At 44.0% G+C, this 24,221-nt stretch overlaps 1 protein-coding gene across 1 annotated transcript in view; it reads right to left on the bottom strand.

The window, feature by feature from the left end:
* The window catches only part of LOC115084499 (serine/threonine-protein kinase Nek10-like), a 114,425-nt gene extending 92,384 nt beyond the window's left edge, over positions 1 to 22,041 (bottom strand). Inside the window, exon 1 of the mRNA XM_029589437.1 lies at positions 21,934 to 22,041. Coding sequence (XP_029445297.1) covers positions 21,934 to 21,942 — 9 coding nt within the window. The 5' untranslated portion in view covers positions 21,943 to 22,041. The remainder of the gene's footprint in view (positions 1 to 21,933) is intronic.
* Between the last annotated feature and the right edge of the window lie 2,180 nt (positions 22,042 to 24,221).

Raw genomic sequence — 24,221 nt, 5'->3', positions numbered from 1 at the left:
TCTGTAAGAACAAGCAAACCTGGAAAGGCCTTCAGTGTGAATTTAACCAACAAGCATCATACCCACATGGAGTAAGTAGTTAATGGGTAGTAGGGATGGGGGAATGTTAGAATGTGCATGGGGGGCTACTAGCGGGGCCTATAGCGTGTGAACTAGAGCAGCCCCAAAGTGGCTTATAAGTAGGGCAAGAATCAATAGGTATTTTTGGATACAGTAACATGTATATTTCATTAATAGCATTACAAATGTACATGTGTTGCCAAGGTAAATGCAGTGGTCCTGTCCTCACATGAGTTTCAATGGTAACAGGAAACCCTGGGTGAGGAGGGATTAGGACCACTGTAAGGCCTGTGAGCTTTACTGCCTCATAGGCCCCAGGTTGACCTTCATTATTAATGCACTGCTGCTTAATGATCACTGTGAAAGTTGGGGCCAGCCAAGATGGCAGGAAAGGACTGAGTGTCCATGGGCACATGAAGATTGCTATGGCTCCTCTCCCCCTATCTACCAGTGAATTTACCCCAAGAGAAAAATGTTGCTGCTGTCATCAACCTGCCCTCTCTTCTCACCAGTTGTCATGCACCTTTGGCCTCTGATCCATAGCAAAATGCTGCCACAATGCTGACAGTATAGGTCTGAAGAAACCTCTGTCTTACTGAGGGTACTCAGTCCACCATTAGGCACATGGGAATGTATTCTATGCAGTTTGTAGTGCAGCTTGAGGTGCTAGATATGGGCCCAGGTAGTTGTTCTGGTAGGCAGAGAGCCAGCTCCAGTTACTGTGAAGAGAACATGACACATTGCATGTATATTGAATGTATTTACACTCTTACTTTTTACAGGGAATCAACCACCTAAGGATTCAGATGAACCAGAACCCAGTGGCCCCTGATGATCAAGGTATCACTCTCGGGTCTCCAGCGCTGAAGAGGACAATGAGGAGAATTAGAAATCTGCAGAGGAGCATCTAACATCTGAGCAGCAGCAGTGAAGGAGTATGCAGCTGAGACCCAGGCAAGGGCAACACTTTCATGCACGCCAGATCTCCAGCAGCTTGCATGTGGCCTGGACCCCAGCTCTGCAGAGGAGGACCTCATCTCTCATGAAGAGGAGGTGCAGGCCACACTGGCAGATAGGCACTTAATAGACCTGAATGCCAGACTGGTGGAGGAGATGGAAGGTCTCAGGACTGAGATGCAGAGCATTTGGCAGGAAATGCAGGGTGTTCGGCAAGAACTAGGGGGCATTCATTATTCATCAGAGGACTAGTATGTAGTTTGGAGGGAGATGCTGCAGACAGGGCAAGGGGATTAGGCACCATATGCACCTTCTGACTTGCACCCATCTCCCCTGATCATGCCGTACCCCCTCCCCCCCCCCCCCCCCCCCCCGGTCATGCCACCACCCCTTGTTTTGGTCCCGCCTCTTACATTCTTTCTTGATCACGCACGCCAATTTTGTGGTTTTCTGGGCCATGAGCAGGTTGGGTATTGCTCATGGCTCACCCAATCTCCACTCCTCTTTGCCGCCACTCGCAGCCCCACATGGCTCATGCCCCCTAATGGTCGGTGCCCTAGGCCCAGGCCTAGTTTGCCTAGTGTTTCTGCCGGCCCTGGTTGCAGAGGATACCCCCTTGCAAGCCAATGGCCCTACCACTGTCCTAAAGTTACTCAGGAAAATTTGATAAGATACAAGAACCTGATATAATATATTCAAGAAATATGTTTGTGAAATTTTAATAGTTCTGGTTACCTCATTTCTATATCTCTCAAAAATGTATTACCTCCACCAGGGTAAGAAGGAAGCTGCTGAGGGTTTTCAATATCAAATGTCTTTTGGCAGGCTTGTTCTAACCAGTTTCCTTGAGAGGTCAGAAACTGAGATAGTGGCAACAGCAATTTTAATTGTTCAATTGGTTCTTGAAAGAGAGTGGCTGGTAAAAAAATCAACCTTCTTTATATACAGAAATTCTCTTTTAATAAATTTTAAGATTCACATGTTCCCAGAAGTGGCATATTTCATACAAAAGAAGTGGAAACAGTTGTGTTATTCAGGCTTGAAGATTAATTTTAAAAAGCCCAGTGCACATATCAGTTGGGGGATGTGCAAATAAGTTGGGCTTGTACACATCGACCATATTTTTAAAAGTGCCCAGATACATGCATGCATAAATGCTGTGGTGGGCACATGGCCATCGGCACCATCTTGTGCTCCTACCATGTAACAGGGGCTGACCAATGGGCTGACCAATGGGCTGACCAATGGACCCCCGCTGGACCACCAGGGGTTTTTGGCAAGTCTTGGGGAAGACTTGCCAAAAGTCCAGCAGGGGTCTGGGAGCGACCTCCTGCACTCGGACCGTCGGCTGCCAGTATTGAAAATGGCGCCGATAGCCTTTGCCCTTACTATGTCACAGGGGCTATCGGTGCCATTGGTCAGCCCCTGTCACATGGTAAGAGCACAAGATGGTGCCGGCCATCCAATGCTCCTACCATGTGACAGGGTCCGGCCAATGGCACGGATACCCTGTCATATGGTAAGGGCAAAGGGCCATCGGCGCCATTTTGATTAGTGGCAGCCGACGGCCCGGGAGCAGGAGTTCACTCCAGGGACCCCCACTGGACCACCAGGTACCTGTAAAATGTTTTTGGGGGGGGTCGGGAGGGTGGGGGAAGCTAAGGGATTAGTGTTAAAGGGTCAGGGTGGGTTTAGGGATATTTTTGTGTGCCGTTTTTCCCGCCCTCCCCCAAAACGATGAGAACCCCCTACAATCAATATCGTGGGGCTTTCCTATCATTTTGGGGGAGCCCCCGATTTCTGACGATTTTGAAAATATCATCCGATATCATCATGCAAATTAGAGTTTTGGTCCGGATGACTAGATGGATTTCTAGCTTTTTTGGAACAATGTGATGGATACTGAGGTGGGTTGGTAGGGAGGGGAAGAGAGAAATAGGGGCTAGTTTTGAGAAAGTTACTGAAGGAAAAATTGGGCTTCTCTCTGTCTTTGGTATGCCCTGAGGTGGTGTGCAGAAATCATGCATCGCTTTAGGGACAGAATATTGGTATGTGTATATAATTGTGAAACGCAATAAAAAAGATTTAAACTTAAAAACTCATAAAAATTTCCCTAACATCAATAATATTTCAAAATATCAAACATCAAATAACACTCAAAAATTAAAACTAATAAGGATTTTCCATACCTGGTAACTTTTGATTTCCAGTCACCATGAGATTTCCATTGATTTGTGCAGGGGAGGCAGGATGGGAGGGGAAACTTTCTTCTCTTATATTCACACATACACACACAGACACACATAGTAACTCTCTTACAGACACAGACACAGATACACACACACACACACTTTCTCAGACAGAAACACTCAGTCACTCTATCTTAGAGATGCAGACACACATATACACAGTCACTCTCTCTCAAGACACAAAGGCAGACCTGCACACATACACATTCTGCTATTGTGCTGCTGCTCATGTACTCACTCAGTTAGTGCCCACCCCAGCCCCAGTACTGTTGCACTATGTAAAGTTCTTGCTATCAGCCCTTCCACAACCTGCAGTAACCCTTCCCTTTCCCATACCCATACCTTTTCAGCACTGACATTCTCCAGGAGATTCACTGACAACACAGTCAATGCATGCCGCTCATGAGATGCAGGTTGACCTCCCCGTGATACCAGAATAACTAACACATGCATAACACAGACAGATCCATAGCAAACAAAGAATAGAGAGACCATAAAATATAAATAGAATGTTGCTGACAAAAACTGAACGGAAAACTGCAATAAGCCCAGCTGTATTATGCAGGGAAACAATGGAAAAACAGAAACATCTCTCGTCAGAAAAATCAAGCAATAAAATCCAGAGATATAAAACATCATTCATAATATTAAAAACAAGTTAATGAAAAAAATAAATATGTCAAAACATCTGATGAATACAATATCTAATAATTAAAAATTAACATAAAAATTGCAAAACAGAAGATACATGAAATAACATCCAAAATTAAAACTAATAAGGATTACAAAAGATCTCCCACTCTCCATACATGCGATCTTTTCATTTCCAAACAACATGAGATTGTTGTGGATTGGGGGAAAGAAGGCTGCACAAACTTTATCCTCTCTTTCTTACACTCACATATATACATTCATTCTTTCATACACTCCCTCACTTGCTCTCACACACTTCTGTTCTCTCCTTCTCACATATACATGCTCTCACATATACTCTATTTCACACATACACAGGTTCTCTCTCTCTCACACACATACACATGTAAGCTTTCACATACACAGGCTTGTTCTCTCTATGCAATGTAACAATAGAAAACAGAACTATCACCATTCTTCAAATATCAAACAATAAAATCAAGAAATATAAAAAATACATAATCATACTAGTAAAACATACATACCAATAAAAAGAATATTTCAAAAACAGCTGACAAACAGAAGATCCAATAATTAAAATCTATATATAAAATTTTCCAAACACCAATAACATGTTTAAAAAAACCAGATGCATCAAACACCTGAAAAATAAAACTAATAAAGATTTTAAAAATTCACACTCTCCATACCTGGGATTTTTTTTTATTTCCAGTTACCCTAAAATTTTCATGAATTAGTAAGAATGAGGTGCACAAATGTTCTCCCCTCTGTCTTACATAGATATATGTATATAATTGCCCTAAGTTAAACCAGCACGCATACATCATTTGTAAAAAACGCTATTAATTACGTCTAAACATAATTTTGTATAATGAAATAGTTCACAAAGCTTAAAAATTTGCAAAAACTGTCCCATTTTTAAGCTTTGTGAAATATTTCATTATACAAAATAAAGTTTACACGTAATTAACAGCGTGTTTTACAAATGATGCATGAGTGTTGGTTTACATTAGAGTAATTATATGCATGCATCAACATAGCACTTCAATTTATTAAGAAAGCTTTTCTGGTATCTATTCTGACTATCTATCTATCTATCTATCTGTCTATATATATATAGACAGATAGTCAAAATATATATATATATACATATATATATATATATATATATACACCACACACAAACACACAAACACGCTGCCGCCCATGCACACATTCTCCCTCTCTCACATATTCTCGCGTACGCCAACACATATTTATAACACATGCTCCCTCTCTAATACATATGCTTGCACCCACATACACTTCCTCACTCACACACACACACACACACACGTTTCCTCTCACATGCGCCTTCCTTCACACAATGTTCACATGTCCCTTTCTGACATACTTGCTGCCCTGCTCAGACAGATACTCAAACACACACAGCCTCTCTCTCTCTCACACACACACACACAGACTGAAGCACTCACACATAATATACAAATAGACTCACAGACACACAGTCTCTCTCAATCACTCTCCCCCCCACCCCCCAAGCACAAATAGTAGTAGAAGCAGCTTCCTTCTTCAGTCTGGAACACGGACAGAACTCTTTCTCCTTCTTGGGTGGGTGCGCTGGTCTCTTGCTCCAGATCCCCATAGCTGCTGGCCCCTGCAATTGCAGCCTACTTTGCTCAGGCCACACAGCCTGCTGCTTCACCTTTTGATGGCTGCATGGCCCTGCTTCACTCCAGCTGACCACTGTGACAGTACTTCAGCCAGCTGATCCATCATAATCCACTGCGCTGCTGCAGTTTGGGTGCTGGCATGTTGGGATCTGCTGGTGGCCCCATGGCCTCATTCAGTCTTCTGCCACTGGCAAAATAGGAGCCACCAGGGTCCGGAGGCCTCTTCCAATCTTCAGCCACCGTCAAGTTTGGAGCCACTGGTGGCCTCGCAGCCTCTTCCAATCTTCAGCTACCAGTAGCCTTGCAGCCTCTTCTGATCTTCTTCCATTAGATAGATTCTAGCTCTGTCTTTGCAGCAAGGTGAGGTGGTCACCAGGCATTTTGGGGGGCCACTTTTACAGTGACCGACCATGGCCTAAGCATATACAAGGGTGAGGCTTCAGCCTTGGCCTAGCTGTTGGAGTCAGCTGGAGTCTGGCTAGACTTAGGCCAGGGCACAGACCCAGGTCCAACGCCACAGCCCAGCCCAGAGGCTGGGTCCTGATGTGAAGCCTCAGCTCAGACTCATGCCTGATGCTGGAGCCTAGCCTAGAAGCTGGGTCCCGACATCTGGGCCTCAGCCTATTCCAGGGGCCAGACTCAGGCTTGATGCCGTGGCCTAGCCTGGAAGCAGGGTCACAATGCCTTAGCCTTGAACAGAACCCAGGGTGCATACCCAGGCCCATTGCTGCAGCCTGACTTGGAGGCTTGATCATGATGACTAGACCTCAGCCAGGTCCCAGGCCCAATACTGGGACCCAATGCCTGGGCCTCAGCCTATGCCAGGTCCCAGATCTAGGCCTGATGCCATTGTCAGGCCAGAGGCCAGGTCCCAATGCTGAGGTCTTAGCCTGGATTGAGGCTCAACATTGGGGCCCAGTGAGGTGCCAGTTCCCAACACCTGGGCCTGTGCCCAGGACTCCTCTTTAATGGAAGGCATAATTTTGATGTACGGTAGATAATTCAACAGCCATACATCAAAATGGCACCCTCTGCTGTAGAGGTTGTGCTGGTGTTAACCAACTCCAATGTAACGACCCCAGCGGGCAGTCAGTTGGCGAAGAAAAGCCGAAGAAAGATGGCACTGAAGAGGAGATCTGAGGCCTGGTCTCTAGGCCTAGTCTGACCCTGGGCCAAGGTGACATGCCTGGGTCTGGGACAAGGCCCCTGTGTCAGGACCTGGCTTCTGGAGCAAGCACTGGCATAGGTCTGGGGAAGGGTTGTTTGTGAACTTGGGCCTGGGTGTGGGCCAAGACCCTGGCACCGGGGCTGGGCCAGGATGCAGTGTCAGATTTTGTAAATATGGGGTGGAGGTCATCAAGAAATTTCACAGGCCTGGGCCTTTGCAGGGGTCTCAGCTTAGGCTCTGGCATCTGTACAGGGCCTAGGCTGAGACCCCAGAGTCACGCTCTGGCATAGACCGTGACACCTTCATCTGGTCATGTCCTTTGCCTAGGCAAGACCCAGGGAATTGGCCTATGCCTTGGCCGAGAAGCTTGAGTCTCGCTCAGGTGAAAGCCAGGACCCCTGCTTTGGATCTTGGCCTACTCCCTAGGTGAGGCCCAGACTTTGGGTCTGAGCCTAGGCCCAACTAGCAACTTTCTTTTGTAAATAAGTTTTTGAAACAAAACGAGATTCGATTAAATTCCGTTTTGAAAACAATTCAAAACTAAATAGGAAATTTCATCCCATTTCCTACTTCATTTCTCCTGAATACACATTCCTACTGAGAACTTGGGAAAAGTTGATCAGCATACTTTGTCTTATTTATTTTGTTTAGTTCTTTTTTTTTTTCATTTCCATGACAAAACTCAACAAAGGAAAAGATTTAAAATGTTTTGTCAAGCATGTTTCTGCAAATAGATGAAAATTAAATTTATAAATTCAGACTTATTTCTAAAGTACTTGAGTATCAGGCATAAAATGACAAAATCATTATTGAAAATAGAGAGCAGTCCTACTCTGGAGAACAGAATTTATTTTGATGAGCCTCGGTACTTAACCTTTTTATCAAACATTGTAAACTCAGTTGGCGATGGTTCCATCTTTTCCTTCAAGCATTTAAACTGCTATAATACACTGAGCCTGTTTTGCAATAATGTGTTTCTTTCATTCTCTGCCTAAGGTAAAACTCTCCTGAGAACAGGGCTTTTATTGTATCTACCACAGTGACTTTTTAACTACAAACACAGAGGCAGCAGAATACAAATGTTCTGATTGGATCTGCAAGAATTGGAATGCATTTATATACATAGTGCTGACTTTTCAGAAGTGGTGGCCATCTGCAATAGGCCTGTTGTTGACGGTAGCAATTTGATGAGGCTTTGTTGACTTTAACAGTGTCAAGTGTAGGTTGCTGGTAAAACTGTAGCATACTGCTCATTTCTGGGGCTTTCAAATGGTTGGGAGTATATTGCTATTAAGAAGGTAATCTAGTAACATGACACATAACTTAGCCAACAAAAATGTGCATTAAATTTCAAAGCAGATTTATGTGTGTAACCTCCTCTTCGGGGACCTCCCAGAATGCAGGGGTACACTATTGTCTCTGGTGCCACTTTCTCATCGATAGCCCTCTTGTTACACCAATACAGTCCGAGTGCCCTGGGGTGCCAGAGTTCTTTCTGGCGGGAAGAGCGATTCAACCTCCAGGGTGCTAGGCTCATAGGGGTGGAAGCCAACACACAGTGTCTTGATCTCTCTACTGTTTCTCTTCCAATTGTACTCACAATTAAAATGTGCTTGCCCTGGAGGCACCTCTGGTACTCACAAAAACAGTGGACATTCTGTTGGGAGTATTCCAAAATAATTTTACTGCAACCAAAAAATACTTTTCCAATCAGCAACAAAATTCTCCATTTGATCTTCTCACAAAATTAAACGGTCCAAAAATGTGTACCTTCTCAGTTTTATCAACTGAGTCACTGTTTCTTAGGGGGCAGACACTAGGCAATAACTCAGCACCCATTAGTGGTAGAATGTGAGATCCTAATAGGGACTGGGATTTCCTGTCTTTTTCTCTCAAGTTAGCTCTGGACCGCTGATGTTAGAGCTCCCAAAAAATGTCCAAAAATCCAATATATCTTCTCTCTCTTAATGGGCAGGTTTTGGTGGCAAAAAAAAAAAAAATCCCTTACAAACAACAGGAACAAACACTTCTCAAAACTCACAAACTGATTCTCTCTTCTTCTCTGTCAAGTCACTGTTGCCCTTTCTTTGCTGGGTGGAAGGAATCACAGAACCTTTTCTTGACCGTTCACATACAGAGATGAAAATCCTCCTGAGCAGTATCAGGATCCCAAAAGAAAACTTCTCAGAAATCAAACAGCTGGGCCACAAAGGATCTTCTGGCTTGCTGCTGCTCTGCAACTTGCCTGGATCACCTTGGCTACCCAGCTCAATGAGTCGCAAATGTGACACCATCAAGAAGTGTCTCAGGAACATCTTAAAAGAGGAGCCTTGTGGCAGTGCGGTCGGCTGTGAAGGATCTCATGCTGGCTCCTTGCTACTTTCTTGGATCATTTTCGCTGCCTGGCTCTATGAGTTGCGAGTATGACATTTTAAAAGAAGGTGCCCTATGGGGCAGAGTTGTAGCCAGGCCATTTGGCACCTATGGCCAAATGAAAAATTGCACCCTCACCCTGAACACAACATACAACACCGCAAGCTGGGAGACACTGTTAAATATAGGGAGCTTTTAATTTATATTAATTGTGACCCAGAAGTTTCCTCCTGTTCCTTTAGGCTTCCAGCTCAGTTGGATCCTGCATAGAGATACTGATGCCATGAGCCTTCAATCACTATTACTGGGGATCTTTTTTCCCCTCCCAACTTTCTTTATTCTTTATCATTGCACTGTCCATTCTGGGATGGGGGTCATGCACATTGGCTCCCTCTTGAACCCTGGAATCATGGGCCCCCAATCCAACCACTAGGTGTCACTCCTCTCCTCATGGGCCCCCAATCCAAGCACTAGGTGTCACTCCTCTCCTCCTCCTTTTTACATGCCACCCCCATCGAGGTGGGGTGGCATGTAAAAAGGCCCCAATGACTTTTTGTAATCTTTTAGAGAGAAGCCATGTTGGGCCACTTGGCCTTTTAATTCTACCACGGGAGCTTTGGGACCCACATTAGAGTCTCGGTGGTCCCATGAGTAGCAGGTTATTGTAATAGGGGCAGATTTCAGGTCTAAAATATTCAAGATATCATGAATATCACACAATATCATCACGATAGATTTATATTGCATGGTTTACAGCCTGATACATGCTGTTTAACGTGTGTTATAGTTGTATGTTGACTTGATGAATCTCCCTATAAGTCAGGGGCAGTTCTGTAATGAGACAGGGTGAGGCGGCTGCTTCAAGGGGCAAGATTTTGAGGCAGGAAAATTGCCCCCTGAAACCTTCCTGCCACAGCCGCACCACCCTTCATTCAGGTAAATTCTGGTGGCAGGAATACCTGCAGTGCTGGCGGCGTAGAGCAATGACATGTTGGCGGGGTTTCCACTCACCGAGTGGCACGGAACTGAGTCGAGCTAGCAAGGTTTCCACCTCCTGCAGCAAAAGGAAGATCCTGGAAATGTGGAATTGTGACGTGCTGGCAGGGTTCCCACTCTCAGCCAGGAAAAGGATGACCCAATGGCCAAAGAAGAGTCACTGCGGTGCCGCCAGTGTTTTCCCCACAGCCGGCAGCAGGAAAGGGAGTATGATGTCACCAGTGTTTTCCCCGCAGCCGGAGGCAGAAGAGGGTCTGAGGTGACGCCAGTGTGTTCCCTACAGCCGGCGGCAGAAGAGGCCTTGTTGTGCAGCCAGAGAAAAGGTCCAAAATATGGTGTGAAAGAAACTGGCCCTGTGAGAGTGAGTGCCTGTGTGTGAGGGAGACTTTGTGAGTGTGTACGAGACGGTGTGTTTATGCATAAGAGAGGGTGGGGGTGTGTTGGTGTGACTGTGTGTGTATATGAAAGGGTGGGTACGCGTATGAGAGGGAGGATGGCTGTGGGTGGATGTCTTTATGAGAGGGTGTGCGTCTGTATGAGAGAGAGGGTAGGAGTGTCTGTTTGAGAGGGTGTGTGTCTGTAGAGAGGGATGGTGGGAGTTTCTGTATGAGAGGGAGGGTGGGATTGTCTGTATGAGAGGGTATGTATGTGTATGTATGAGAGAGTGTGTGGGGGTGAGAGTGTGTATGAGTGGGTTTGTGTTTGAAAGGGAGGGTGGGTGTGGATGGGTCTATGTAGTATACCTATCTATATATCTCAGAGGGTGGGTGGGGGGTATATGCATGGGTGGGTGGGATTATGTGTGTGGGGTGGGTATATGTATGTGTGTATGAGAGTGTGAGTGGGTAAGGCTGTGTGTGTGTGTATGAATGGGTGGGTGGGTGAGGGTGTGTGTGTGAGAATGTGGTATGTGTATGTATGTGTATATATGAGAGGGTAGTAAGTGTGTATATATGAGAGGGTGTATATGTATGTGTATATATGAGATGGTGTTAGTGTGTGTATTTGTGTGTGTATATATGTTAATTTATAGTTTGGAATTTTTGTTAACTTATTGTTTGATTACTTAATTCTGTCCTATCTTCCGACATCCAGGTTTTTACTCTCCCTGTTTTAATGTAACTTCTCATTTCCACTTATACGTTAATTGGTTTTTTCCCCTTGTTCTAATGTAAACCGGTACGATAAGACCTGGTCTTGAGTGTCGGTATAGTAAAAGAAGTTAAATAAATAAATAAATATATATATATATGTGTATGTATGAGACGGTGGGTATATATGTATGTGTATATATGAGAGTGTGGTGTATATGACAGGGTGGGTATATGTGTATGTGTATATATGAGAGGGTAGTGGGTGTGTATATATGAGAGGGTATGTGTGTGTATGTGTATATATGAGAGGGTGGTGTGTGTGTGTGTATGACAGGGTGTGTATGTGTGTGTATGTGTATATATGATAGACTTTTTATGTGTGTATGTGTGTCTATGAGAGAGTGCCTGCACACCTGGGTGTGCATGTATGAGATTACCTATATATATGTGTGTGAGAGAGGTTAAAGTTTGTGCACCCTCCTCTAATCTACTACAATCTCAGGAGGACCTGAAATCTAAAGTTCCCAGGTATGGAGAATGGGAGATTTTGTTTATCCTTGTTAGTTTTAATTATTGGATGTGATATATCTGCTGTTTTGAAATATTTTTTTAGTGTTTGGTAATTGAAATTTAATGTGGATAAGTGCAAGGTGATGCATATAGGGAAAAATAACCCATGCTATAATTACACAATGCTGGGTTCCATATTAGGTGCTACAACCCAAGAAAGAGATCTAGGTGTCATAGTGGATAACACATTGAAATCGTCGGTACAGTGTGCTGCGGCAGTCAAAAAAGCAAACAGAATGTTGGGAATTATTAGAAAGGGAATGGTGAATAAAATGGAAAATGTCATAATGCCTCTGTATCGCTCCATGGTGAGACCGCACCTTGAATATTGTGTACAATTCTGGTCGCCGCATCTCAAAAAAGATATAATTGCGATGGAGAAGGTACAGAGAAGGGCTACCAAAATGATAAGGGGAATGGAACAACTCCCCTATGAAGAAAGACTAAAGAGGTTAGGACTTTTCAGCTTGGAGAAGAGACGACTGAGGGGGGATATGATAGAGGAGTTGAAAATCATGAGAGGTCTAGAACGGGTAGATGTGAATCGGTTATTTACTCTTTCGGATAGTAGAAAGACTAGGGGGCACTCCATGAAGTTAGCATGGGGCACATTTAAAACTAATCGGAGAAAGTTCTTTTTTACTCAACGCACAATTAAACTCTGGAATTTGTTGCCAGAGGATGTGGTTAGTGCAGTTAGTATAGCTGTGTTTAAAAAAGGATTGGATAAGTTCTTGGAGGAGAAGTCAATTACCTGCTATTAAGTTCACTTAGAGAATAGCCACTGCCATTAGCAATGGTTACATGGAATAGACTTAGTTTTTGGGTACTTGCCAGGTTCTTATGGCCTGGATTGGCCACTGTTGGAAACAGGATGCTGGGCTTGATGGACCCTTGATCTGACCCAGTATGGCATGTTCTTATGTTCTTATGGCTGAATTTATCAGCAGATTTGACATTCTTTTATTTGTATGTTTCCTGATTGTGCTTGCATTGCTTACAGTTTGGCTTCTTGTGATTTCCAGTTCAGCTTTTGTCTGCACGTTTCAATTTATATTTTATGATCTCTTTATTCTGTGTTTGGTGAGAGTTTATCTGTATTCTGCATGTGTGACGAGATTAGGTATTCTGCTAGCAAGTAGTTTCTGTGTAGGGATTTACAACAATCTGTCTTTAATCTGTTTTCCTAAGAGGAGGTGTATTGGTGTTTAGGGCCTGATATAATATTTGCAATATGGCTTTTTTATAAATTGAATGCTGGCAGGTATCATATGGAAGGCTTACTAGATTGGAATTGTAGTTCAGTTTATTCCTGGCTTTCTGAGGGCAAAGTCCATACCCAATGCACTTTACCATAGGCCTAATATCATATAGGATCCAGTAAACTGCCTTGATTACTATGAGAAAGGTAGTTTATTAAGTCTATTAAATTATTATTATTGTAAGTGTGTTTTGGTTTTTTTTTTGCAGTGTATGCCTATATAATATGGGGCGGATTTTAAAAGGCCTGCGCCGGCGGCCTATTTTGCATAGGCCGCCGGCGCGCGTAAAGCCCCGGGACGCGCGTAAGTCCCGGGGCTTTCGAAAAGGGGCGGGAGGGGGCGTGTCCAGGGCGGTCCCGAAATGACGCGGCATTTCAGGGGCGGGCCCGGGGGCGTGGTCGAGGCCTCCGGACCAGCCCCTGGGACCGGAGGACGGAGTAGGGCTGCCGGCCAGCGCACGCAAAGTTAGGGGGGGGTTTAGATAGGGCCGGGGGGGTGGGTTAGGTAGGGGAAGGGAGGGGAAGGTGGGGGGAGGGTGAAAGAAAGTTCCCTCCGAGGCCGCTCCGAAATCGGAGCGGCCTCGGAGGGAACAGGCAGCTCACGCTGGGCTCGGCGCGCGCAGGTTGCACAAATGTGCACCCCCTTGCGCGCGCCGACCCCGGATTTTATAAGATACGCGCAGCTACGCGCGTATCTTATAAAATCCAGCGTACTTTTGTTCATGCCTGGTGCACGAACAAAAGTACGCGATCGCATATTTTTTAAAGATCTACCCCTATATATGTTGTTGTAAGTGATACTTTTTCTTCAGAAGATTGTACATTGAATGTCTTTTTCCATATACAATCTGCCTTTTTAGGTTGGGGAAGTTAATAAATTTTAAAATGGAAAAGAATGCATACATTTTAATTGTGTGGGAAGGGGAGGAGGGGGGAATGAAAAGCTGTAAGGTTTGTCTAGGGCATCTAATACCCTTATATCAGCCTTAAGAGAGAGTATGTCACACGCACAGACTCCCACCATTCACCAACCTCTCACACCCCCAAGGGTAGGAGGTAGGCAATAGGGAATGGAGGAGTCCTATTTCTAGACCCAGGAGGTGGGGTGGCCAAAGGCATCCCCGCCCCATTAAACATTTCTCTGGCGCCCCCTAGTGCAGGCGCTGAAGACTGAGAACAAAAAAATAAGAGGCCCAAAAACTGAGTGGTTAGAGCAGTGGGCTGCAAACAAGGGAAGCCAGGGTTCCAAACCTATTGCCATTCCTTGTGACCTTGGGCAAGTCACTTCACCCTCCATTGCCTTCCTCGTGCCCTGGCCCTCGGTGGTCTCACTTATACTGGACCATGGGGGGGGGGGAGGGGGGGGTCACCATTTCATCCTTCGCCTCAAGCAGCAGATTGCCTTGAGTCACTCCTGCTATAAGTGCTGAACTTAGCTAGAAAACTCATTTCAATATTGATTTCGAAGTACCTGTGGACTTTTTCACTTCGTATGGGTAGATTATTGCTAGAAAATAATTGATATAAACTATATATTTGTAAATAGAATCTATGTCTAAAAGTATGCATGTTGTGGAATACTGGGCATTCGTTTAGGCGAACTGAAGAACAAAAATGTTCAGGCAATTAATTTATGTAGGAAAATTGAAATTTACCCACAGAAATGAACAGAGAAACATGATAGCAGAAAAAAAAAACCATATGGCCCATCTAGTCTGCCCATTCATCCAATTTATCTACTATTTACAATTCCTATCACTCCCTCAGAGATCACCTGTATTTATCCCATGCTTTCTTGAACTTAGATACCGTTTTTGTCTCCAGCACCTCCACTGGGAGGCTATTCTATATCCCTATCATTCTCTCTGGAAAGAATATTTCTAAGATTTCTCCTGAGTCTGCCCCCTTTCATGCTCATCCCATGACCCCTTGTTCTAGGGCCTCCTTTCTGTTTGAAAAGGCTAGTCTCCTGTGTGTGAGATATTTGAAAGTCTCTATCATATCTCCTCTATCTCGCTTTTCTTTAAATCTTTTCCCATGTGCTTTAGAGCAAAGACCACCAATCATTTTAATAGCCACCCTCTGGACCGGCTTCAACAAATTTATATCCTTTTGAAGGTGCAGTCTCCAGAATTGTACACAGTGTTCCAAATGAGGTCTCACTAGGGACCTATACAAGGACAATATCACCTCCCTTTTTCTGTTGACCAGTCCTCGCTTTACACAGCCAAGCATCTTTCTGGCTTTCGCTTTATCCAACTATCTGGCCACCTTAAGATCATCAGATACAATCATCTCCAGATTCCACTCTTCTTTTGTGCTTAGAGGAATTTCACCTCCAATACTGTACCTCTCCCTTGGGTTTTTGCATCCTAAATGCATTAATTTGCATTTTTTTAGCATTAAATCTTAGTTGCCAGTCTCTAGACTATACCTTGAGCTTTGCTAAATCCCTTCTCATGTTTTCCATACCTTCCTGCCTGTAACCTTAGGGATAGATTTTAAAAGGTGCGCAGAGGAGTAGATTTGTTCGCGCAACCCGGCGCTAGCAAACCTACTTCCGATTTTATAACATGCGCGTGCTGCCAAGCGCATGTTATAAAATACAGGGTCAGCGCGCGCAAGGCTGTGCAAAATCGGCAGCCTGAGCGTGCCGAGCCGCGCAGCCATCCTCTGTTCCTTCCTGCCCCCCCCCCCACCTTCCCCTCTCTTCCCCTATCTAACCTACCCCCCAGCCCTAACTAATTCCCCCCACCTTTATTTTACAAGTTACACCTGCCTGAGGCAGGCGTAACTTGCGCATGCCGGCCAGCTGCCAGCGCACCATGTTCCGGTCCGGGGACTGGTCCGGAGGCTGCGGCCATGTCCCCGGAACGCCCCTGGGCTGGAACCACGCCCGCGGCCCCGCTCCTGGAATGCCCCCGATGATGTGCCGGCCACAACACGCCCCCGACATGCGCGTCCAGGAAAGCCCCGGGACATACGCACGTCCCAGGGCTTGCGCGCACCGTCGAGCCTATGCAAGAAAGGCTCGGCACACACAGGGGGTGGAAGGGGCAGCTTTTTGGGGGTTACACGCATATCGTATGCGCGTAACCCTTTGAAAGTCTGCCCCTTATTGCAGATTTTGGTATCACTGGCAAAAAGCAAGCCTTTCCTGACATTCCTTCTGCTATGTTAATTATGAAAATGTTGAAAAGAACTGATCCCTGAGGCACACAACTAGTAGTAACACTTCCTGGCTCATAGTAAACTCAGTTTATCACTACCTTTTGTCACCTCTCACATAGCCAGTTTGTAAACCAGTCAGTCATTCAGGTTCCATACCAAGGATGCTCAATGTACTTATGTCTCCTGTGCAGAACTGTGTCAAAGATCTTATTGAAACTCAATTACACTACGTCTAGCATCTCTTTGGTCACCCAATCAAAAAAATTGACCAGACTCATCAGACAAGATTTATCTCTAGTAAAGCCATGTTGCCTTGAATTATGCAATCCATTGGACTCTGGAAACTGTACTATCCTATGTTTTAGCAGCAATTCCATTATTTTGCTCACCACAGAAGTCAGACTAACCAGCCTGTAGTTCCCAGCCTCCTCTTCCTTCCACTTTTATGAATAGGACCCACATCTTCCGCTCTTTAGTCCTCCAGAACTATTCCAGACTCTAAAGAAGCATTGAAAAGGTCAGCCAGTGGAGCTGGCAGGACTTTTCTAAGTTCCATCAATACACTTGGATGTATCCCATCTGGTCCCATAGCCTTATCTACTTTCAGTTTAGTTAGCTCCTCATGAACACACTGTTCTGAAAATTGATTGAGTTGTACCTCATTTCTAATCTTATTTGTGTTTGTTATATGTAATCCTGCTCCAGGACCTTCCACAACAGAAATATTTAAGCAATTTTGCTTTTTCCTCATCAGCCTCTACATATCTTTCTCTCACTTCTGAGTCTCACAATGCTACTTTTACCCTCCTTCTATCATTATCATATCTGAAAAACATCTTGTCCTTCCCATTTTACCATATTCGCTATTTTTTTTTCCATTTACATGTTTGCATTCCTGATTACTTTTCTATTTTCTCTTAACTTTTCCAGATATTGTTGCCTGTCTTCAACTTTCTGTGATCTCTTGTAGTTTATGAATGCCCATCTTTTTTCCTTTACCATTTCAGCTAATTCTTTTTCCTCTTTCCTTTATTTATTGCCCTAACAAAAAGGTTAGTTGCCCTTATAATATCTCCTTATGTTTTGCCCACTGATTTTCTATTTCCCCGTTTCCCCAGCCAACTTAGGACTCCTTGAAGTACTTCCCCATGTTAACAAAATTAGTTTTCCTGAAATCTAGGACCCTTGTCTTTGAATGAACCTTCATATCTTGTGTTCTACTACTGAACCACACCATCCAGTGATCGCTGCATCCTAAATGATCATCAACTACAACATCAGAGATGCTATCCCTGTTGGTAAGCACCAGGTCCACTATCATCCTCTCCCATTTGTGTTCTGTACCAGTTGATAGAACAGTTCTCCTTGCAGAGAATGCAGGATCTCCTTGCTTTTAGAAGACACTGCAGCTGGGAAGTACCAATCAACATCCAGCAGACTGCAATCCCCTAACAATAGCACCTCCTAGGGGTGTGCATCCGTTTTCCACGTACTTGTAATCCGCAACTTATTTTTTGCAATCTGTTGAATACGTAGGGAGGCGAAACGCATCGTGACTCCCCACGTATTCAACAGATATCCGTTGTATTCGGCCTCCTAAATAAACATTTAAACCCCCCACCCTCCTGACCTCCCCAAGACTTACCAAAACTCCCTGGTGGTCCAGCGGGGAGTCAGGAAGCCATCCCTGCACTCGTTTGCGGTTTCCTCACGGCGCCGATAGCCTGTGTCACAGGGGCTGCCGTTGCCATTGGTCAGCCCCTGTCACATGGTCACCGGCGCCATCTTGTGCTCCTACCACGTGACAGGTAGGTCATGTGGCAGGAGGTCGCTCCGGGACCCTCGTTGGACCCAACCGGAATTTTGGCCAGCTTGGGGGGGCCTCCTGACCCCCACAAGACTTGCCAAAAGTCCAGCGGGGGTCCGGGAGCGACCTCCTTTCACGCCGTCCGTCCGATCCCAATACTCAAAATGGCGCCGATCGCCGTCATAGTGAGGGCAAAGGCGATCGGCGTCATTTTGAGTATTGGCGGGACGGCGATTTTGAGTCTCAAAATGGCAGCGATCGGCGCCATTTTGAGTATTGGGATCGGACGGACGGCGTGAAAGGAGGTTGCTCCCGGACCCCCGCTGGACTTTTGGCAAGTCTTGTGGGGGTCAGGAGGCCCACCCAAGCTGGCCAAAAGTTCCGGTTGGGTCCAACGAGGGTCCCGGAGCGACCTCCTGCCACATGACCTGTCACGTGGTAGGAGCACAAGATGGCGCCAGTGACCATGTGACAGGGGCTGACCAATGGCACCGGCAGCCCCTGTGACACAGGCTATCGGCGCTGTGAGGAAACCACAAACGAGTGCAGGGATGGCTTCCTGACTCCCCGCTGGACCACCAGGGAGTTTTGGTAAGTCTTGGGGGGGGGGGGGGTCAGGAGGGTGGGGGGTTGTAGTTAATTTAGTAGTAACGTATTTACAGATCGACAACTTATTGAATTCTCCATACGTTCGCATGGAACGGAATTGACCCCCCACGAATACGGATCGCGTACGCAACAAAAACATTTTGCCTGCACATCTCTAGCACCTCCCCTTTCATAGCAATTTTGAAAATATCCTCCATTAAATCTCTACCCATGTCCTCTGTCTGTGATGGAGGTCTGTATATTACACCAATGATATAAATAGATGTTCATTCCCTCTTTCCAAATTAACCGACAGTGCCTCCTCCTTGCTTAGTGTAATTTTGTTGGTTTAATATTATTTTTTATATATAATGCCACACTTTCTTTCTTCCTTCCTACCCAGCCCTTCCTGAATAGATTGTAGCATGGAATAACTATATCCCAGTTATAGTTTTCTGTGTAACAAGTCTCTGTGACAATCACTATATCGAAATCAGCTTCTTCAAGGTCTGCCTCTAGAGCCGGGACATTATTTTCAATACTATGTAATGTTTTACTTACCTTAGGGTTTTGTTCATTCTTGAAAATTGCCGTTCCTGGCTATGAAAATGACAGGCAGACTTGGGACTTCCAGCAGCAGTCCATAGATTTTTAAAGGACAGGATTGTATTCGCATACTCTGGGCTAGTTCATCGATAAAGATTTTGCATAATATACATTAGAAAAAGATTACCTAGATGGGAAATTTTAGTGATGGCATTCCACTCCTGTGATAAATGTACATTCAGGTATTTTATAAATAAAATAAATGTGACTTTTAGTGCTATTGTACTTTACAATTCAGATCAGGTTTTGCTTCTTGCTTCCTAACATGTTTTCTGGATGAGTCAGCTTGCATCATGTTCTTGAGCACTGGTTCTTATGCCAATCTTTTGCTGGTGGCAGTGTTCTTTTGACAAAACTGTAATATTTCCATGTCTATAGATATCTAACTAAGGTCATAATTTACTAAACATTTTCTCCCATTTTGTGTCTATGGGAAAGATGCTTAGTAAATGAGTCCCTAAATTCTTTCTGCAAATCAGTTCAAAGGATACCTTTGATGCTGATTCACTAATTAACAGAAATCTATATTATCATTCATGTGGGCTTCCGAGTGTTATTTAGTGAATCAGCTCCATGGGAAATAATAGGGTCCATGGCAATTAACAGGTGTGGTAACCTGTGTTAACAATAGCATGCTTAGGGCCAGATTTTCAAAGGGGTACGTGCATAAGATACGCACGTACTCCCCCCAAAACCTGCCCAAAGTTCCCCCTGCACGCGCCGAGCCTATGATGAGTAGACTCGGCGGCACGCACAAGCCCGGGGACACGCGTAAGTCCCGGGGCTTTCCGGGGGGCGTGTCGGGGGCGTGTCGCGGCGGCGCGTCATTTGGGGGCGGGTCCACAGGCGTGGTTCCGGTCCAGGGGCATGGCCGAGGCCTCCGAAATAGCTCCCGGGCCTGGGAATCGCGCGCCGGCGGCCGGCCCGGTACAGGCATAACTTGTGCAACAAAGGTAGGGGGGTAGGTAGGGCTCGAGAGGTGGGTTAGGTAGGGGAAGGGAGGGGAAGGTGTGGGGGGGTGGAAGGAAAGTTCCCTCCGGGGCCGCTCCGATTTTGGAGCGGCCTCGGAGGGAACGGAGGCAGGCTGTGCGGCTCGGCGTGCGTCGATCCCGGATTTTAACGGCTTCGCGTGTATCTATTAAAATCCCGCGTAGTCTTGTTTGCGCCTGGTGCGCGAACAAAAATTTGTGTGTGCGCAAATTTGTAAAATCTACCCCTTATTGCACATTAGTGAATCAGCACAAAATCTTTCCGTTTGGTACATTGCATATTGAAGAACTTGCTACTAGACACATTTCAAATTACTGAAACTCAATAAAAAGACATATTGATAATTATTAGGTCTTTACTGATGATATATTCTTAAATTAATACAATTGTACTTTCTGAGGTAAGTATTCAGAGAGCTAGCGAGTGGGTAAGTGAAACAGGTAAAACACAGGTAAAGTTATACATGTAGCTTTATCTGGATATTCAATAAGACTTATCTGGATAATTTTACTGCCAAATATAAGTGGATAAAGTTGCGCTCAAACTTTAACATGAATAACTTTGGAAAACACATTTTTCTGACAAGACTTAGGCACATTACCTTAGCTGGACAGCCTTCAATGGGGCCGTTGCAATAAATATGTGCAGAAAACGGACACTCAGTGTTGAGCGTCCGCTTTCCTAATGCGTGCCCAGCCACCTCTTCTGGGAGCGTGATCAAATATTTAAATGAGGGCTCGCACTAAGTGCATTAGGGGCAAATGTGCACTCCTAGCACCTCCTTGGAAGCGGGCACCCAGGAGAGGTGGCTGTCAGCGGGTTAGGAAACCGGACACTCAATTTTATGAGCAAAGATTTTCCTAACCTGTGCATAGCCATGGGTTAGAAAAATGGGAACTTGTTAATTGAGTGCCCCTTTTCCTAACCTGACCGCAGGCATACTTTTTATTTTTTAATATTCTGGTCCTTTTGGTTCTTCCAACAATATCGCCACAATATTAAGTTGGAGGAAGTACAGAAAAGAAAAGCAGTATTGTCTGTACACATTTTGGGCTGCTCAGAAATTAATGCTTGCTCTAGGCAGGCATTAATTTCTGAGGGTACAAATGTGTGCGTCGGGCGCATATATATTTTTTTTAATCAGTGGGGGAATAGCTAATAGCCACATCAACAAACATTTGCATGTGATGAGCGCTATTAGCTTCACGGGTGTTGGGACGTGTGTTTTGGACGCGCTAATCCCCTTATAGAATAAAGGGTTGTGGACGCACGTCCAAAACCCGCACCCAATCATGGTTAAGCGCAATGTATTGTATCTGCCTCAATATCTGCACTGAATAGCCCTATGCCCAGAACACCAATTCCATCTCTTTTTATCCAAATAAATTTTGTACGCACAATAAATTACTCACACAAAATATATCTGCTCAATATGGGGATATATTGAAATCTTGGCTTTTTTCCAGCTAACTACAAAATCTAGCCAGATAAAGCCTTTAGTGACCTATCTCCAAGCGAATGTTAAAACATGAACGTATTTATTTTTCATTTATGTCTTTTATTGTGTCAAGAATGTATTACTTGTAAAACAAAATGTCATAAATATGTATTAGCAAAACAACTGATGCATTTTAATTCATGCTGGAGCCACAAAATTTAATTAGAATTAAGTTAATTTAATACATAACTTTTTTTTTTTGCTATATAAAAATGTACCTTTTTCATTTCTGATTTCAGGTTGCAAGGATTGCTCTGTAGACAAAAAAGGGACTTCTTGAATCTTTCAATAACTCTTCTTTTTAAATTGTCATGCAAAGCTGGAGGGAGCTGTGGAGAGGAAAACAATTGTTATCCTGCCTGCACAAAAAATCTAGGTCTCTTCAGGTTTGCTCTTTTAACTCCAGTTGCTCTGCTTCTCATGCATCATTTAGTATTCTTTAATGTAAGCATGAAGATATCCTGATACAGTATGATGCTCTCTCTCTGTATGTATGTACTCATGTATTTATGTATATATAAAGGGAGAGAAAGACAGTCAGCTTGGAGGGCTGTAAAGCATGAAGGCCTCCAGCTTCCAAAAAATATATCAATGTTCAAACAACTATGCTGTCTGCTCACTCAGCTTTGGTCAAATTTAAATATAGTTTTTTCTTCTCCTCCTTTTATAGAGTAAGCTTAACAATTCTATTACTCTTCAGTTGTTTTAGAAATAGTAGTAACATGCTATTCTGGACAATTTAAAGACTCAAGTTAAATATACCTACTACTTAAATATGCCTAATTTGAAGGATTTTCTGGTTTGTGGTTGTCAGACTGTTAATACAAATTCTTACTGATTAAAATTCAAGGATGAAGAGAGAGATCCAAGGATATTGCAGAGGCTCTGGACAGAAAGAGAAAAAGAAACCCAGAAATCCCAAACCTCAGTGGTATCTCATTAGGAAAACTAAAATATGTTAAAATAAAAAATAAAGCTGGGCAGAAGTTTCCTCTCTGGATGGGGTAAATCTTCTGGAGATGTTTATGTATTTATTTAAAATCTTATATTCGGCTAACTTCCAGAGCAAAGTCATTCAGTGTGAAATACATCAAACAGAATCATAAAAAGCATAATAAAGCAACCTGACTTAGAATATACAGACATGAAAAATATGATATACAACAGATAAAACAAAAACATTTATAATGGATCACTGGTGAAATGCCTTTGTAAAAAACAGGGTTTTTAAAACCTTTTAAAAATTGTAAAGATCTTTTTCTTTTCTCAGCTTTAAAGGAAAACTGTTAGGCTTTTGCCTACTACAAAGTCTCATCCTACCTTCTTGTATCCTGCAATAAGAACATGCCATACCTGGTCAGACCAAAGGTTCATCAAGCCCAACTTCCTGTTTCCAACAGTGGCCAATCCAGGCTACAAATATCTGGCAAGTTTCCAAAAACTAAGTATATCCCATGCTACTGATGCTAGAAATAGCAGTGGCTATTTTTTAAGTCAACTTGATTAATAGTAAGTAATGGACTTCTCCTCCAAGAACTTATCCAAACCTTTTTTAAACCCAACTACACTAACTGCACTAACCACATCCCCTGGCAACAAATTCCAGAGTTTAATTGTGCATTGAGTGAAAAGGAATTTTGTCCGATTAGTTTTAAATGTGCTACATGCTAACTTCATGGATTGACCCCTGGTCCTTCTATTATCCGAAAGAGTAAATAACCAATTCACTTTTATCCATTCTAGACCTCTTATGATTTTAAACATCTCTATCATATCCCCCCTCAACCGTCTCTTCTCCAAGCTGAACAACCTAACCTCTTTAGTCTTTCCTCACAGGGGAGCTGTTCCATCCCCTATATCATTTTGTTCACCCTTCTCTGTACCTTCTCCATTGCAACTATATCTTTTTTGAGATGTGGAGACCAGAACTGTACACAGTATTCAAGGTGTGGTCTCACCATGGAGCGATACAGAGGCATTATGACATTTTCCGTTTTATTGACCATTCCCTTCCTAATATTTCCTAACATTTTGTTTGCTTTTTTGACTGCCACAGCACACTGAGCTGACAATTTTAATGTATTATCCACTATGACGCCTAGATCTCTTTCCTGGGCGGTAGCTCCTAATATGGAACCTAACATTTAACTACAGCAAGGGTTATTTTTCCCTATATGCATCACCTTGCACTTATCCACATTAAATTTCATCTGCCATTTGGATGCTCAATTTTCCAGTCTCACAAGGTCATCCTGCAATTCATCACAATCTGCTTGTGATTTAACTACTCTGAATAATTTTGTATCATCTGCAAATTTGATTACCTCACTCATCGTACTTCTTTCCAGATCATTTATAAATATATTGAAAAGCACCGGTCCAAGTACAGATCCCTGAGGCACTCCACTGCCCACCCTCCTCCACTGAGAAAATTTTCTTTTAATCCTACTCTCTGTTTCCTCTCTTTTAACCAGTTTATAATCCACGAAAGGACATCGCCACCTAT

Source organism: Rhinatrema bivittatum, chromosome 2, assembly GCF_901001135.1.
Source record: "Rhinatrema bivittatum chromosome 2, aRhiBiv1.1, whole genome shotgun sequence".
NCBI lineage: Eukaryota > Metazoa > Chordata > Amphibia > Gymnophiona > Rhinatrematidae > Rhinatrema > Rhinatrema bivittatum.
This window is presented reverse-complemented; position numbering and strand designations above follow the sequence as displayed.